This window comes from Equus quagga, chromosome 8, assembly GCF_021613505.1.
Source record: "Equus quagga isolate Etosha38 chromosome 8, UCLA_HA_Equagga_1.0, whole genome shotgun sequence".
In the NCBI taxonomy this organism is placed as follows: domain Eukaryota; kingdom Metazoa; phylum Chordata; class Mammalia; order Perissodactyla; family Equidae; genus Equus; species Equus quagga.
This window is the reverse complement of record NC_060274.1, coordinates 120921988-120939687: the sequence shown is the minus strand read 5'-3', so window position 1 is coordinate 120939687 and position 17700 is coordinate 120921988. Positions and strand designations below refer to the sequence as shown.

Below are 17700 nucleotides of genomic sequence, written 5' to 3'. Positions count from 1 at the left end.
AGCAAGAGCATCATTAATTGTGGATTAATCCCGGGGGGACCTTGGGGACAGAGAGAAAGGGAAGAGGTTAGAATCTGTATCCATGTCCAATTGCTGCTGTAACAAATTACCACAGATTTAGTAGCTTAAAACAATATATTTATTCTCTAATAGTTCCAGAGGTCGCAAGTCCAAAATCAATTTTACTGGGCTCAGGTCAAGACATTGGCAGGCTTCCTTTCTTCTGGAAGCTTCAAGGAGAACCGTTTGCCTTGCATTTTTTAGCCTTCAGTGGCCACTTACTCCTTCCTCACATCACTCCAAACTCTTGCTTCTGTCATCACATCTCCTTTTTCTGACTCTGATCTTCCTGTCTCCCTCTCATAGGGACCCGTGTGATTACAATGGGCCCACCTGGATCATTCAGGATAATCTTCCCATCCTAAAATCCATAACTTAATCACAGCTGCAAAGTTCCTTTTGCCATATAAGGTAAAATTCACAGTTTCCACGAATTAGGATGTAGAAATATGTGGGATGCATTATTTAGCCTCCCACAGTGAGTCAGAAAACTCTAGAGAAAGAAGCACGTCAATTTCCCTATCTAAGGCCCAGAGCCAATTGTATCTAGAAGTAGCAGGAAACACCCAGTCCGGATACCCTTCTCTGCTCCTTTTGCGTTTTAAGAGACATAATTTTATTAACTGGGGTATGGAAAAGATCCTGAAGCAGAAAATACTGTTTCTCCTCCTATTAACTTCTATGTAGAGAATTTCAGAATGTCAGAGAATAAAGAGACCTCCACATTCTTCCATTTGAAACCGCTTCACTTCAGAAAGGAAAGAACAGTGGAGGCTACATGGTCTAGAGAAAGAACATAAGGTTTGACATCAGACATATCTCGTTTTTCATTTCAGCTGATTCCTCACCAATTGTCTAACTCTAGCCAAGTCTGTTACAACCTCACAAAGTCGTTCTGAATTTGACAGAATAATGTTTTCCTCTCCTCATTCCCTAGGATATGGCACATATTTAGTCCCCCATCTAGGGCCAAGTCCTCACAAAGCTAGGGCCTCTAGCTCAGAAAGTGGTCTCAAAAAAAATCAAACAGTCTCTTTTAGCAAAATATTTCACATGCATTATGCTTAGTGATCAGTATCCGATTGTCATGTAGCTGGTTTGTCCCATCGTCAAACCTGTTATGGCTGAATTCCTTCAATTCTTTTTTCATAGATCCACAGCCCCAGTGAGTTCCATCCCTGGAGTAATGGAATGAAACAGAATGACAAGTAATCCAGGATAAAGGCCAAGAGGAAGAAGCTGAAGGCTAGATGAGGGTTGAGCTGCATAGGGGAGAGTAGCTAGAAGAATGTCCTTAATGGAAATTCATGGAGTTGAAAATGAAGACCAAACCTGTCCATTGGGGGCAGGTGTGGTGAGCTGATTAGAGGAGAGAAGAGATGCCTGATTTCCCATGCAAGATGGACACTGCATGGAGAATAGTAAGTATAACAGATAATACTATGGGAATATTAGATCAATATAATGTTGTTTTTATTACTTCAAAATTTCTAGTTGTCCTGAGACACCTAAACCAAAACCCACAGCCTTTGGATTTGAACACTGAGATTTTGATAAGCTAGGAGCACAGGAACTCAGGATATAATATACGGGAAATTCTCTGTAGTACCTACAGGAGGTAAACTCTTGTGGCATAGGTGTGAGGAGAAACAGAGGGAAGGAAAAGTAAGAGCAGTAGACAGGTGAATACATGTGTCCTGATCACTCCTCTGAGGGACTAAGTTCCTGAGGTTGGAGAAGACATAGGATGAGGAGAGAATCAAAAGTAGCAATGCTCTCCTGATGCCCATTGGGAGACCTGACAAAAGACCATTGCTCAGGGTGGCCCAGAAACTTCAAGGAAGTTGAGGGACAACAGAACAACAGCAGTGGAGGAATGTGCCAGAGAGGTCAATCTGAGACACACTTCTGGATCCTGGAACACAGGATGTATGCCTCAAGCTCCTGCATGCCTCAAATGGGAGGTGCAGAAAGCAGCTGAAAGTTCTACCAGAGAACCTGCAAAAGTAGGATCAGGTTGTTGGGAAAAAAAGGGCTACAAAGTAGGCTTCCTACGTCAGGGCTCCAAAAGGAATCACAGCCGGTAACTGATAGTGATGTGTGTGTGTGTGTGTGTATGTGTGTGTTTGGGGGAATCACATTGGAAAACCCCAAGTGGGACCATTTCAACAAAAAGAATGCCACTGAGCCCTAACAAAGTCAACAACAAATGACAAACAGTCTGTGGGTCTCTCAGCAACAGACTTCAACAGTGGATACCACGGGCTAGATCCCGATCGACCATATCTCAGCAGAATCCAGCCATGAATATATGCACAGATGCGAGTGATTGTTCAACTGCAGAAAGCAGCACCAGGAATCACATGAAACAAGAGCAATTCTACATCTCATCCCAAGATCCATGTTATCCCACAGTTTCAGTGTTTCTCCTATACTCAGAAGCCACCTTGAGAAAGGAGAGAAAGAAATAAACCATTCTGATCAAAACTTGAACTTTGAACTAATTAAATATTTACCTGGAAAGATTATTTTAAGTCAAAAGAGATTATACTCTAGGAAACTAGCATAGTTTTAATTGGCATATTATATTGTTTGCTTTTTTCCCCTTTCCATATTGCCCATCAAGATGTAAACTCAGGAAGATAAGACCACTATAGAAAAGAAAGATGCTATATTTTCATGGAACATCTATGAAGAGTGTATTGAAATTTGTTACCCCGTAACATAGGCAAGTTGATCTTGAAGTAAAGATTGTTCTGGACTCCATGTGCATGCTGGTAATTTATTAAAGAAAGACTGCTTTTCCAGAAGTCAGCTGTACTGTCTCTGTCCAACATTAACACATAACAAGGAAATTGCATAAAGTTTCAAGGAGATGATTCTTATAGAACGTTTAGTACTCAGTAACTATTAGATGCCAAGTCTTTCTTTCTCATACCCACCAGCACCACTTAAGTGGCTTCCTCCAAGTCACATGGTTGGTCAGGCACAGAGAGAAGACTGAAGCACAGAAATATCATTTTAAATTTTTACTAGTGTGTAGAGTTAGGAAGCAGAGCAATATTCAGACCCTCTCTTGACAGAGCTAATTAGTGATGAGTTGTATCCAAGGCTATTGAAGCTGCTGTCAAGTATAGAGGTCATCAGCCCAGGTAACCTGCTTCCTAGAAGGTGACCCTTGACAACACATTGGGGAAAGATGAAGAAAAGCTAATTCTGGCAAAAAAAAAAAAAAAAAGAGAAAAAAAGTAGAAAGAAGTTTAAGGGGAAGGTGTATAACTGAGAACCAGACATGGTACTCGCTTGGGAGTGAACTAAACTATTCCTAGTAACAGGAAACTCTTGTAGCAAGGAGATATTAGGATGGAGGAGAAGGGGTGGGGAAGTGGGTGTTGGGAGGGGCTGCAATTCCAAAGGAGTGAAGGGAAGGACAGGCAAGCAGCAGGTCTGAGCCTGCACAGACACTGCAGGAAGTGAATTTTCTCCAAGGGCTTGGAATCCAAATAGTGCATAACATACTGATTCTGTCAATGAAACTCGTGGTGTGGATCAGGCTAAAGGAGAGAATTACTGCTATCTTCTCAAGACCACAGTTTGGAACCTATGATGGTCTAACTCCATCTCCGACCACAGTATCTAGGATGAAATAATACTGTAATATCCACACTGGAAAAGCTAGTCTTCCACAGGTGCAGGCTCCTTAGAGGTCTAATGGAATCTCTGTTTCACAAATGAGAAAACTGAGACCTTGGGAGGTTAGATGACATTCCCTGGGTCATAGAGCTGCTTATACCAAAGCCAGAGCAAACATCAATTATCCTGTCCCCAGTCCAGAGTGTTTGCCCCCATGGGATATTTACAAATTTCCCTTTCAAGGTATCAATTATTCAAAGCCTGTAGTCATATCTAGTTTGTTGAGGCAGAATTTTAATTATACCCACCCTCCACCCCTCGGCACTCACCCACGTCACCCAGAGGCCAGTCAGTAGTGCTGGATACTAAGCCAGAGAGTTAACTTCCCAGCATCAGGTATATCTATATCAACAATAATTTTGGGGCCGGCTCCGTGGCCGAGTGGTTAAGTTCGCGCGCTCCGCTGCGGCCGCCCAGGGTTTGGATCCTGGGCGCGGACATGACACCGCTCTTCAGGCCACGCTGAGGCGGCGTCCCACATCCCACAACTAGAAGGACCTGCAACTAAGATATACAACTGTGTACCGCGGGGGCGGGGGGTTGGGAAATAAAGCAGAAAGAAAAAAAAAAGAAAGAAGAAAAGAACAAAAAGATTGGCAACAGTTGTTAGCCCAGGTGCCAATCCTTACAGAAAAAAAAAAAAAAAGGAAGATTGGCAACAGTTGTTAGCCTAGGTGCCAGTCTTTAAAAAAAACAATAATTTTATAAATTTCATTTATATTCACATCAGAAAAATAATACATTTTTATTGTAGAAATTTTTCAAAATATAGATGAGAAAAAGAAAGAAAATAAAAATGCCTATAAACATATTACCAGAGATAACCCACTGACACTTTTTGATCCTCTTTCCAGTTCTTTTTCTGTCTCTATTTTTATATATTTCCAACTGCATGTATATTATTTTTTGCAATTTAGGATCATACTGAACCTCAATCTTCTAACCTAAGTTTTTCATCCAATTCCATATCATCTGTGTTTGCAAAAGCAGGAAACGTACATTTTTGTTTTACCATCAAAGAAATATTTTTATTAGATGATCACACACTATGTCACCTAGGAGATGTTACCCAACAGTTCTCTCCCTTTACCCTTGAGTCACCTAGAGCTGTTCATGCCAAGTGTACCAAGGAGCCTATGGAAATACTTTAATATATGTGAACTTAAGACTTCTCAAAGGCCTCTAGGCTATGGATATGATGTTTCTACTGTGTAATGCCTACTCACCACTCCCTAGTCACTAAAACTACATGTGTGGAAAGAGGGCAGAATGTGCATTCATCTTTTTCTCTTAGGAAGGAGATCAGGCTCGGAGATTTTAATTCTTTTCTTCTTCCCAATTAATCTCAATCCCTTCCCCCCAGGTCAGAGGAGTAAATATTCGCATCTCCTGACTCCTGCCAAAAGTCCCCAACAATGCCATAGTCTTGAAGGGCAGTGAAATAATCAAAAGAGTCAGGGAAGGCCTCATTAGCCTGGAAACTAGAAGGGCAATTAAAAGTTGAGACAAAAAGTTTTCAGAATGTTTTCAGAATCCTCTTGAGAACTTAGAAGAGTAAGGAGCTTAGTTGCAGAGAAGTAGCCGAGGAAGGAGGGTTGGGGGGGGGGGGGCGGGGAAGAATGAGTAAAGGAACATACCAAGAGCAAGTAATTGTCCTCTGGGGAGTCTTAGTTCTGAAAAGTTATCACCTAAGGCTGACAAAGTAAAACTTCCATCCTCAGGAAAAGAGTGGACAACTTCTTCAAGGAGTACTTCCTAAGAGATGTGCTACCCCTCACCCAAATGAGTTCTGTGCATGAGATGAACACTCAGCCTTGGTGAGTCCCCCACAGGGAAGGTTAAGAGGAGGTGGTGAGAGGATAGAGCCCAAATCCCCAGGAACAGCCAGGACTGGCCTGGGATCCTCTACTGTGTTTTTCTCACTGGTTGCAGCTGGAGGCTCTTTGATTCCTCCCACCACCTAGACAATGCATCTCACTATTTTCAAGCTCCTCGATAGAGTCCTTGGTCTTGTTCAGTCACCCAATCAACAGTATTAACTGAAGTGCTTAGTATATACAGACATATATTCAAAGAAGTAAAGAGTGGAGGTCAAAGGAATATGGCTCTCTTTTTGGCCTTAAGACATCTTCATTAACTTAGAGATAAGAAGAAGGAATGGAGAAGAGCTGGACTTGGCATAGGAACCAAAGGTAGACATAGACTCCATATTTTCTTGAAAACAAGGATGGTGAAGTTCTCAATCATCAAGAAGCATAATCCCTGTGGAACTAAGGCAGGTTTGGTCCCCGGTCTGATGGAAAACTTAGTGTTAGGGGTCATCCCACTCTAGGAATGATGTGGCAGTAACTTTGAAAGAAGCTCGTGTATCAAAGGCCACAAGTCTTTCGGCTTGACCCAAGCAGTTTTCCCATTTTTATTTATATGGCCCCTTTCCTATTTCCTTAACCTCTGGTTTTCAAGTCAACCTGGTCCCATTCATTGACAACCCCAAATAGTTATTTGTGATATGAATGCTTTGGTCTCCAAATCCAGCAACCAGTCATATCTGATTGCCTACAGTACTACTAGTTATGCGTACTGACGGTGATCAAAGAATGAAGAATTTCTCTTTCCCTTTTATACTGCTTTAAACCATAGCTTGTGTTTGTTCATTTGTTGTAGATTTTAATGCTGGGAGAAATTTTGCTGTTTACCTAATTTGCTCATTCTACAGATGGAGAAGCTATGGCTCAAAGAGGTAATAACTTACAATAATGCCTACATGGATTATTGAAACAGGTTGAAACCTGGGTCTCTTTACTACCAATCTACATACACATTTACCACATCTACTTTTTCAGGAAGCAAATGCACAGGCTGTTTCCTTGCTTCTACTTCATTATTTCTACATATCTGGGTGGCTATTTACATAGTACATCTCTGTGTCTCCAGTTATCAGACTTGATACTCCAGCATCCTCTGAAAATTCTGATAAGGTCATGATGATTCTCTCCCTCTATCCTCCTGCCAGGCTGTTCCTGGAGGGGGAGACCAGGCTGTATTCATCCCTATTATCCTAGCACCTGCACTGGACCAGGGATAACTCAGTGCTCAGTAAATGTTCACTAAGTTGAGCAAAGCAGAATGAAATTCTCTAATTATCTCAAAAATCAGAGGATGAGGCTATCTATTAACAAAAATAGTTTATAATCATCTGAAAATAGCATCAAAAATTTGTTGGAAAAATGTCCTTAATTTCCTTGTTTATAAAATGAAATGGGTAGAATACATAATCTCTGGGCTTCCTTTCATTTCCAACATGTTTTATTCTCTCATATAGTAACAGGGCCATTCTGGAGGGCATCAGGATCCATGTCTGTGACTCTGAAGGTGAGGATTCTGGATGCTACAGCAACCTCTGGATTGTAGTAGACCAGAGTTGAGTTACTTCCTCTGCTGATACGAGGACAAGGCTCCCTGAGGCAGTGCTCAGAACCCCAGCCACCAGCTACAGCACTCTGGCCCTAGGACCCATCTCCAGCCCCGAGAAACCTAAGCCAGTTTCTATTCTTAGCAGTCTCTGCAGTGACAGCTTCTGGCCACCACAGGGCCAGGGCTGACTGGAAGGGAAGAAACGCCTCCTCCGTTCAGCTTCTCTGCTCTCTCTCTCCAACAATAAAAGCCCAGGCCAGTGTTCCCAGCTGGAAGGCATCTGAATTGGATGATGCTCTTCAATTCTGTCATATTTGATTCTGTGACTCCATTCTGGTTTTCTGAACACTGACGTATTATTGCATTTGTCCTTTGTTCAGCTGTCTCACTTGCTTCTCACGTTTTTTACCAAGATCTAATTTTTAAAATCTTTTATTTCTGTGGCACTGCTGATTTTCTCAACACAAATCCCTAATGCTGAAAGGCAGCATTTTGTAGAAGCATAGTGACTCATATGCTCAATAAATACTTTTAAGAAATAAGTTAACTAATTTTTTTAAGAGCAGGAAGTATGCCTTGAGATTAAATTTCTATGAAGAAAAACTGATGGCATTTAATTCCATTTTTGTAGAGGGCTGGTCGACATGTTGGAAGGGGGATAACCCAGCACAATCTTAGCTGAGAAAGGAGACGTCACTGCCTGTAAAAGGATTCAGTGGATTTCAGTCACTTCATTCTCAGCAGTTACATGTGAGTGTCATTGGTTTCCAAATGTTCTCTTTACATTGTTTTGTTTATTTAAACATCTAAATAATTGCCTGCCACTTACTACATAAATTGCACATTATTGAGAAGGAAGGCATAATCACATTGATAATTACAACTACAAATTTAATTATCTAGCTAGTAACTTTATTCTTCTCCTTCATAGTACTTAGCACAATTATACCAAGTTAATTTTTTGTAATTACTAATGTGTCCCTGATTACGTTATAAGATGCAAGGAAGCAGGACTTGTGCTTCTGTCTTTCTGGTTCACGGACAGGTGTCTGATGTCCAGCACAGTCGCTGCACAGAGCAGGTGTGTACCAGATATTGGTTTTAGGGATTGAAGCCTCTTTTGGACTGATGGGCACGATGAGAATGACGTGAGAGGATTCCTTTCTAGGCAGTGACCTAGACTGGACCCAAGAAGAAACGTGAAGAGAAACAGAACCCAGCCTTTTAGGAACAACACTGAGGAGGCTGGGCTGCCCTCTTGGTCTCAGATGTCTGATTATAACACCCTACCCACTGTTCCCCCCGCTGAAGAATCCTTGCTGTCCTCTCTGTTCTCCACTGTCCTTCCTTCCTTTTTCATTTTCCATTCTTCCTTCTTTAGTTTTTTTCTCTTTTCTTTTCTTTCTTTCTTTCTTTCAATCATTTTTTCTCCCTTTTCTCCAGCACTGTTTTCCCCCTATTTTTCCTTCTGCCTTGATAGCATATCTCCTCTATAACTGTAACTGTGCTGGATCTTAGACATAAAAGTTGACCAGAATAGGGACTTTATCCTTGAGAATTCCACAATCTAGCGTGAGGACCCTGAGGTCCCTTTCTCCAGCATCATCATTGCATTCTCCCTCAGCACCTAAGTTAAGGAACCTGAGGAGAGGTGTCCCAATTCCAGCGCCAGTCATAGCCCAGGACTTAACCCTAAACTCCTAAACTAAGACCATCACTTGTCCCTTCCTGACTCTGCATTTTCCCCAACAGCGTGACCCACTTGCTCCATGAGGAGGGACAACCTGACCTGGGTGAGTGAGTTTGTCCTAATGGGGCTCTCCAGTGACAGGCAGATCCAGGCTGGACTCTTTGTCCTATTTGGGGCTGTCTATCTGCTGACCCTGCTGGGCAATGGGCTCATCATACTCCTGATCGGGCTGGATGCACGACTGCACTTTCCCATGTACTTCTTCCTCTGCAATCTTGCAGTAGTGGACATTGGCTGCACCTCCAGTGGGGTCCCTCAGCTGCTGGTGCACTTCTTGCTGGAGAAGAAGACCATCTCCTTCACCCGATGTGCAACTCAGCTCTTCTTCTCACTGGCCCTGGGGGGCACTGAGTTCATGCTGCTGGCAGCAATGGCCTACGACCGTTACATGGCAGTCTGTGACCCACTGCATTATGTGGCAGTGATGGGCCTGAGGCGCTGTGTAGCACTGGCAGCAGTCTCTTGGCTTGTGGGCCTGGCTAATTCTGCAGTGGAGACAGCGGTCACCATGCGCCTGCCCACCTGTGGGCACTACGTGGTCAACCATGTGTCCTGTGAGACACTGGCACTGGTCAGGTTGGCCTGCGTGTATGTCACCCTCAACCAGCTGGTCATAGTGGCCTCCAGCGTGGTGGTACTACTGGTGCCCTGTTGCCTGGTCTCTCTGTCCTATGCCCACATTGTGGCCGCCATCCTGCGGATCCGTACTACAGGGGGACGCCGCAAAGCCTTTGGGACCTGTGCCTCCCACCTCACTGTCGTCTCCATGTCTTACGGGATGGCCCTGGTTACCCACATGCAGCCCAGCTCCACAGACTTAACTGAGCAGGACAAGATGGTGGCGCTCTTTTATGTTGGAGTGACTCCCATGTTGAATCCACTCATCTACAGTCTGCGGAACAAGGAGATGAAAGCTGCTCTGAGTCGAGTTCTGATGAGGAGTTCTGAAGCAAAACTTTAGTATGTGACTTTGTCACAAGAAGGCCTCACTCTGCAGACAGTGGGCACTGGAGCGTGCCCTCCTCCATAATGTCTGTACGTGCCTGTGTATGGGTGTGTGTGCCTGTGCATGTGTGTGTTCACTTGTGTGTAAGGGAGCAGGTGGAAGGACCACAATCTGCACTACTATCTTTTGAGGTAATAGAGAAATGGGGTTTTACCTCTGATCTCTATTTTTGATCCCTGTCTTATTCTAAAAACTGTGAATTACAACTTAGAGATTATCATCCTACATAAAATTAAGTGAAAAAAAATGATTTACTGGCATAGATGAATTACAAAGGAGGATTAAATCAGAAGTCAGGGCAGTGCGCAAAACTTCTGCAAAGAAAGACTATTTCCTTGCTAAAATCTACAACTATGTGTTTAAGCTTTTCTGCAAGCACTGAGAAAAGGGGGTAGGGGAAGCTGTAAGTTACAGAATTCACTGTGCCCATGGGATCAAACAGTCTTGGGCTGGAGGGGCAAAAGTCACCCTTGTGACTCACACATGGTCCAACTCTGCTCACTAGGGTAGGGAATTCACAGAGATACCTGGAGTCAAAGTCACAGCAATAATGCCCACAGCCCTGATGAGCAGGACTGGACCATTTGTGAGTCATGTGGACATCACTCTGCATGTTTCCCTCTCAGAATTGCAGTCGTGGCAAATGCCTTGCCATAAAATCAAAACTTCAGGACCCCAAACACATATCTTTCTACATAATCAAGTCTAAGGATATCCTCTTGTGAAAACTGAGAGATGCATTCAGCACTCATGCTTGACTAGAGGATCACGTCACACACGATCAGAGGTGAGCTCAGCTATTCAGCTTGGAGTCGGTTTCCCATTAATAACTTTGAATGTTTCCAAGGTAATTAAAATGTGAAACTAATTTGAGAATCATTGCTTTAGAGGGAAACTTTAACCTTATTTTTGAAGACTCAAGACATGGTTTTTGGGAGAGGAATATGTTTTGAGATAAATCTAGAAGAACCTCGGAGGAACAAGGATCTTTTGGGCTAAACGTCTCATTCTTCATTTGAAAATTTGAGGCCAAGAGAGTTTAAATGATTTGCTTCAAATCCCACATTGAATCAGTGAAAAAGTGCCCCTGGATATCTTGCTTTTGCTGAGCTGGGTCTTGCCTGAGCCTTAGCTTTCTGAGGTTTGGTCCAAAAAGAATGTTTTAGAATATCTTAGATCCGGGGAAGAACTAGTGAGTATCAAATGAGGAGATGTGTGAGAAAGCCCTTCATAAATTTCAGACATTCTCTAAATGACAAAGATTTGTCTTAAGGACATGAGAACTGGGCCACAGAATCTGATGAAGTGGAAATGAAAACAGTTCAACAGGGGGCGGGCCCCGTGGCAGGGTGGTTAAGTTCCCACGCTCCACTTCGGCAGTGGGGGTTTGCTGGTTGGGATTCTGGGCTCGGACCTAGCACCGCTCATCAAGTCAGGTGTGGCGGCCTCCCACATAGAGGAACTAGAATGACCTACAACTAGACAATACAACTATGTGCTGGGGCCTTGGGGAGGAAAAAAAAAGGAAAAAAAGGAAGATTGGCAACAATTGTTAGCTCAGGGCCAATCTCCTCACTAAAAAAATATTCATTAATTTAAAAAAAAATAAAACAGGGGCTGGCCCCGTGGCCGAGTGGTTAAGTTCGCGCGCTCCGCTGCAGGCGGCCCAGTGTTTCGTTAGTTTGAATCCTGGGCGCGGACATGGCACTGCTCATCAGACCACGCTGAGGCGGCGTCCCACATGCCACAACTAGAAGAACCCACAACGAAGAATACACAACTATGTACCGGGGGCTTTGGGGAGAAAAAGGAAAAAATAAAATCTTTAAAAATAAAAAAATAAAACAATTCAACAGCAGTCTTTCTAACCGGGTTTGAAGCTGGGGCTTGTGGTTGGATGGGGTGAAGAGGCAGAGCAGCTGGATCCTATCCTTTATCTCCTAACTAGGTGGAACCTACCCTCTTCCTTCTGTCAGTCCTTTTTTGGACAGAAGGCGTCCCTGGAAAAAATGTAAGAATAGAAACTGAATTTGGGAAATACCCAGCGGCTGGGTTTCTGAGCCCTGCACCTGTCATGGGACCCTCTGGCTTTCCACAGAGTCTATTTTTTCTGTCAGTGCAGTAAGTAACCAATCTTTAGTCCCCAAATATGGCTCCTGAGTGCCAAGAACAGCAACAAACCCAAAATAGTGAAAATGCAGTGGTAGTGGCACGTGCTCACACCAAGGTAGTCAAACAGAATAGAAAGTCTGGAAATACATCAATATACACAGGAATTCGGTAATGATAAAAACTAGCATTTTTAATCAGTGGAGAAAAACTATTCAATAAATAGCGTTAAGGCAATAAGCTAATCATCTGGAAAAAATAAAATTTACCCATACATGACACCTTATACCAGAATATATTTCATAAGGTTAAAATATTTAAATGCAAAAATGAAAGCACAAAAGTACTAGAAGCAAAGAAAAGGAGATTTTAATGATATCAAAGTGAAGAATGACTTCTATCAAACAAAATTCCAGCAGTCAATAACATTTTTTTTGATAAGTTCAGCAAAAATTCTGCATGGCAAAAGTCACTATCATAAAAATAAAAAAGCAAAAACAAAGACAAAGAAAACCCTAGAGGGTAAGGTGGCAGCCAGGTACAGATGCAAAGGGGTAGCATAAGGAGTTCTTTTGTCATGATGGAACAATTCTGTGTCTTGATTGTAGTTACACGAATCTAAGCACGGGATAAAGCTGCATTAAAACACACACACATGAAGGCAAGTTAAAAAGATTAGTGAAACTGGATATGGTCTGTAGACTTGTTAACAGTAATGTACTGATGTGACTTTCCCAGTTTTGATATTGTCCTACAGCCAAATAAGATGTCACCACTGGAAGAAGCAGGCTGAAGGGGACATGGGACTCTGGACTATTTTTACAACTTCCTGTGAATCTATAACTATTTCAGAATAAAAATGCTTTAAAAATTAATATTAAAATCAACAAAAATTAAAATAAAAAACACTGAGGGTAGGTGGAGGAGTATTTTGCTGATAAGATACAAAATAAAGAGCTAATTTCTCTAAGATATAAAGAGCTCCTAAAAACCAATAAGGAAAAAGCCCAAAAAACCATCACAAATTAAGCCACAAAGGGGCTGGTCCAGTGTCATAGTGGGTAAGTTTGTGCTCTGCTTCAGTGGCCTGGGGTTCACAGGTTTGATCCGGGGTGCAGACTTACACACTATACATTAAGCCATGCTATGGCAGCATCACACACACAAAATAGAGGAAAGTGGGCACAGATGTTAGCTCAGGGACAATCTTCCTCAAGCAAAAAGAGGAAGATTAACAACGGATGTTAACTTAGGGCCAATCTTCTTCAACAACAACAACAACAAAAATTAAGGCACTGTACAGACTGTTCACAGAAAATAAACACGAATGGTTCCAAATGGTTCTAAACATATAAAATAATAAACCTTACTCAAAATAAGTCATGCAAATCACAACTACACTAATATGTCATTTCTGCCTAACAGACTGGCAAAAAATAATGTGTGAAAACAAGCACTCATAAATTGCTGGTGGGAAAGTAAATTGATCCAAACCTATAGAGGGCAACATCTGTCAAAATTAGAAATGCACATGCCATTTGACCCAGTACTTCCATTTCATGAAATTTATCTTTTAGTTAATTCACACATGTGCAAGACTGCATCTGTAGAAGATTCATTCAACATTGCAACATTTTATCATAACGAAAGGCAGGAAGCAACCTAAATGGCCACAAACACGTGACTAGTTAAAGAAATTGTAGCACATCCACACCCCCAACAAAAGAGTGGGCAATGCAATGTGTGCCCACGTGTGTAGATCTCCAAGATATATTGTTAAGTAGAAAGAGCAAAGAGCAGGATAGCGTGCATATTGTGCAACCACTTGTTTAGAAGGACACAGGGAAAACATAGTAAGTTAGTTGGTTGGTTAGTTACTGATATGGAATATACCCATACATAAGCAAGTTAGTTGACTGGTTTGGTGGTTAGATATTAGTGACTTTCTGCTATAGAATAAAATATCTCCAGAAGGACAAGCATAAAACTGATAGGAATGCCTTAGGAGGGGGAAGTAAGAGACAGATTTTTTATATATGCTTTTCAGTACATTCTGAATTTTTAATATGCAAATGTATTAAGTATTAAAAAATAAATTGTTAAAGTAAAAATGTAGAATAATTTGCCCAAAGATTTTAGTTGATGACTGTGCACCACTCAGCAATGTATACTCTAATCAGTAGGGAAATTATTTTCACTCAAAAGAGATTAAAATTTCTCCCTATCAGGAATACAGCTGCAAGTTAGTTTCTAAAATTTGCACATTGATGTCTTCTAGCAAAAACTTTCAAACTTGCCTTAAAGGCACCCAATTCTAATTAAAATTTTCTCCAAAATCATTTCTAAAACCATTTGCATAGTAATTGGAGCAAACTATTTTAAAACAACATTTAAACATAAGATTGAAGAGGGTGATTCTTTTTTGAATTAAAAAAAGAGGTTAAATAGCTTTTGGACACAAAGGTGACATTCTTGAGTGTTTGTGTTTCAGAACAAAAAGTATATATTTTTTTAAATCACATGTAACTTTGTGACATTTGCTTTAGAAAAAAGTTCAAGACAATTCAAAAAAGGAGAAAATCACAATGTGTGATTCTAAAAGAAGAATCAGCATGGACAAAGTCTGGCTACCACTTAGACTTCAGAGAGGAGAAAACTGAAGGCAGAATAATGGAAATATTAGTGAGAAAAGAGATGGGGTGGTGTAAAGAAACCTTCCAGTAGTTTTAATAAAATTAAAACAAAATTATCAAAGTTTGGCAAGAGAAAAAGAACCTCCCTAGAAGGAAGGCTATTAGCCCTCACAGCCCCGGCCAAGGTCTGCCACCACTGCTGTCCCTTGGGGCTCTCAGAGTTACTATTACACTATCCTGCTTCCCCATCCACACCCTAGCTCAGTCATAGACACATTTTCTCTTAATACCCCAATGGGTTGTCAAGATGAGACACTATGGTTAATCAAGACATTTTAACCGAAAACTTTCACGTAACAGAGGGGATACACTCAGCCCATAGCATAGCATTTTATATTCTGACCTTCTGGACAACACTGGCTTTCTGGGACCCTGTTTTAATAGTGTCCCAAGGGAAGAATCATGTTCAGGGAGCTCCCAGACTTTACTCTCCTCCTCTCCTTCCCAAAGGAGAAACCGTACAACATGATCCAGGAGACATGTGTGCTTATAAGGATATTTCCATATAAGTGGACAAGGTTCTGTCAACCTTACCTGAGTCTCTTCTGGGGGTCTGGATAAGGAGACCATGCCACCTAGGCCACCCAGAAGCCCCTGGCCAACAGAAGTAACTGCCTGAACACCCTTCGAAGCCTGAGGTTGCTGAGGATGAGAATAAAGGAATGGACAGATGTGCCCAGGTAAGTTAAAATTTGCCATGGCCAGTACCAGTCACTGTCTGAGGACAAAAACAGTGCAGCATCGACGACCAGTGACACAAAAGACATCACATAAAGAACAAGGAAGGAGATGATTGACCTCAGAGCGCTGGTGAGAGCCTGGGTGCTAGAGTCCTGCAGGCTGTGGGCATTATGCCACATTCTCCGTGTGTGTCTCCTCAGAAAAGTAATCAACAGTGCAATTGAGATCAGGAAAATAGAGCAAGGAATTGACAACGTGATAAATTTCAAGGGTAGGAAATAGTAAATTTCCAGCCTCCTGCTCCATTGCTCGTAGGTCATGTTTCCAGAAAATTTTCTAATGAAGAATCCTTGATACATACTGTAGTTCCCCCAAAAGAAGAGCAGGGTGACAATGAAAGCGACCAGGAGAGAGCCCAGGAGGAGCCAGGGCACTGACCCTGGGAACCTCCACTTCAGCCAGAGGAAGGTGGGGTGGGTGAAGGTAGCAATCTTCACGCAGAAGAGGACACTGAGCCAGGTGCCGAACCAGAAGGTGGCTGAGTTCAGGAAGTCCCAGTGTAGACCAAAGAACTGCCATGCGGTACCCCTGCAGTACTCGACCAGATGGAGGAAGAAGTAGAAGTTTCTCACCATTCCAACCCACTGCAGGCAGAAGCGGGAGGCACCCAAGCTAATAAGGATCATGTCAGAGGGAAGCAGCCTCCCACTCCGCATCCATTCTCTGCTCAGCACCAGCACAATGAAGCCATTGGCCAGGATTCCCAGGACACAGAGCAGGGCAAAAAGCAGTATAAAGAAGGCTGTGAGCCCTGGCTTCATGTTGACTCCTCCTCTGGTCACCACCCCTTGCCTTAGTCCCTGGCCTCCTCCTTACTCCCACTCACAGTCCCTCTTTTGATCTTTCCTGAGGATGTGAGATGAATGCTCAGGCACTGCATCTGAGCCAGAGCTCACTTGGAGGGTGGTCAGGCTGTGGCGGAAAGGTGAGCTCAGCTCAGTGAGCATGCAAATTTCCCTGGGTTCAGTTCCCCCTAGGCCTACCAACTGTCCCTGATTTGCCTTCTCTGATTTTCCCTGCATGCTGCCATGGCTGGCATCAATGCAGAGGGTTTTTCAGGGTCTTTGTGACTGAGTTCCACTCTTCTTATTGCATCCTTGGGCCCTGTAAACACACCTCTCCCCATCAGATCACCCTCAAGACATTAAATGTATAGGCAACGAGTATAGGGAGACAATCATATGGCCAAGACCAAGTCAACATTGTGACACTAGCGAAGTCTGTCTCCAGCCGAGCTTCTCTTTTATACATCCACCCTCTCCTATGAGCAGCCTCCCCCTTCAAGGTCAGACACCTTGGTCCACCTTTCTACCAAACCTCTTCTTAGACCCTTCATGGCCCCTGAGGCGCAAATCATTGATAATGGCGTAGACTGGTTTCATGTTTCCAGTGAGAGAATTTATTTCCTTGTGGATGTGGGGCTGATCTGCTTCTTGGTGGGTGTCAGTTGGAGGCTTCCCTCAGGTTCTGGTGGCTGCCTGAAGTCTTTGCCCAGTGCGTTGTTTCAACATGGAGGCTCAAGCCAGCAAAGAGAGTCTCCAGAGAAGGTCTACAGAAAGATGCTATCTTAAATATCATAGTGTAATCAGGAGAGTGACAACCTCTCACCTTTGCCATATTCTATTGGTTAGAAGCAAGTCACAGTCCCCACAGACACTCAAAAGAAGAGGATTACACAAAGGTGCAGATATGAGGGGTGGGGGTTATGGTGGGGCCATTTAGAGTCTATTCACCACACTGAGATATCATAGCTTACAAGATACATGTGAGTCCTGTCCTCCAAGATCGGCATTAAATAGAGATCCCTATGGGACCATGTTGAAAAGTAAAAATATTTTCTTGAAAAAATATGTTCAAGTTGATCCACAGTCAAGTGCTTTCTGTTTAGTACTTCAAATCTGTCCTTCCTCCGTATTTCTTTTAAAAAGTTTTTATGTTCCTGCATCCTTTTAGATTGTGACTTTGTCATGAAAGAGTTTACTGAGAAAATTAATCATACAAATAATGTGAAGCTTGTTACCACCACAGCATGAATGTATATTTGTATTAAAATTCTTAATCCACATTGAAAAGAGAGATCCCACTGCAGTTGGGTGAATGTGCATTTTTCTCACTCTCAGATTCATGTTCCTTATACAGTTTTCATTCATTTCTTCATTCATTCAACAAATATTTATTGAGCACTTATGTGCACAGGGTACCTATTCTAGTCATTGGGAATACAGCAGTGAACC

At 42.5% G+C, this 17700-nt stretch overlaps 2 protein-coding genes across 2 annotated transcripts; one reads left to right on the top strand and one right to left on the bottom strand.

The window, feature by feature from the left end:
• The first annotated feature begins 8936 nt into the window (after window positions 1-8936).
• On the top strand, window positions 8937-9878 carry LOC124243399 (olfactory receptor 2F1-like). The gene has a single exon (XM_046668973.1). The coding sequence runs from the start codon at window positions 8937-8939 to the stop codon at window positions 9876-9878; it is 942 nt and encodes a 313-aa protein (XP_046524929.1).
• A 5422-nt stretch (window positions 9879-15300) lies between these two features.
• LOC124243551 (taste receptor type 2 member 41-like) lies at window positions 15301-16227 on the bottom strand. Its single transcript, XM_046669177.1, has one exon. It carries the CDS (start codon window positions 16225-16227, stop codon window positions 15301-15303), a length of 927 nt encoding a protein of 308 aa, XP_046525133.1.
• Between the last annotated feature and the right edge of the window lie 1473 nt (window positions 16228-17700).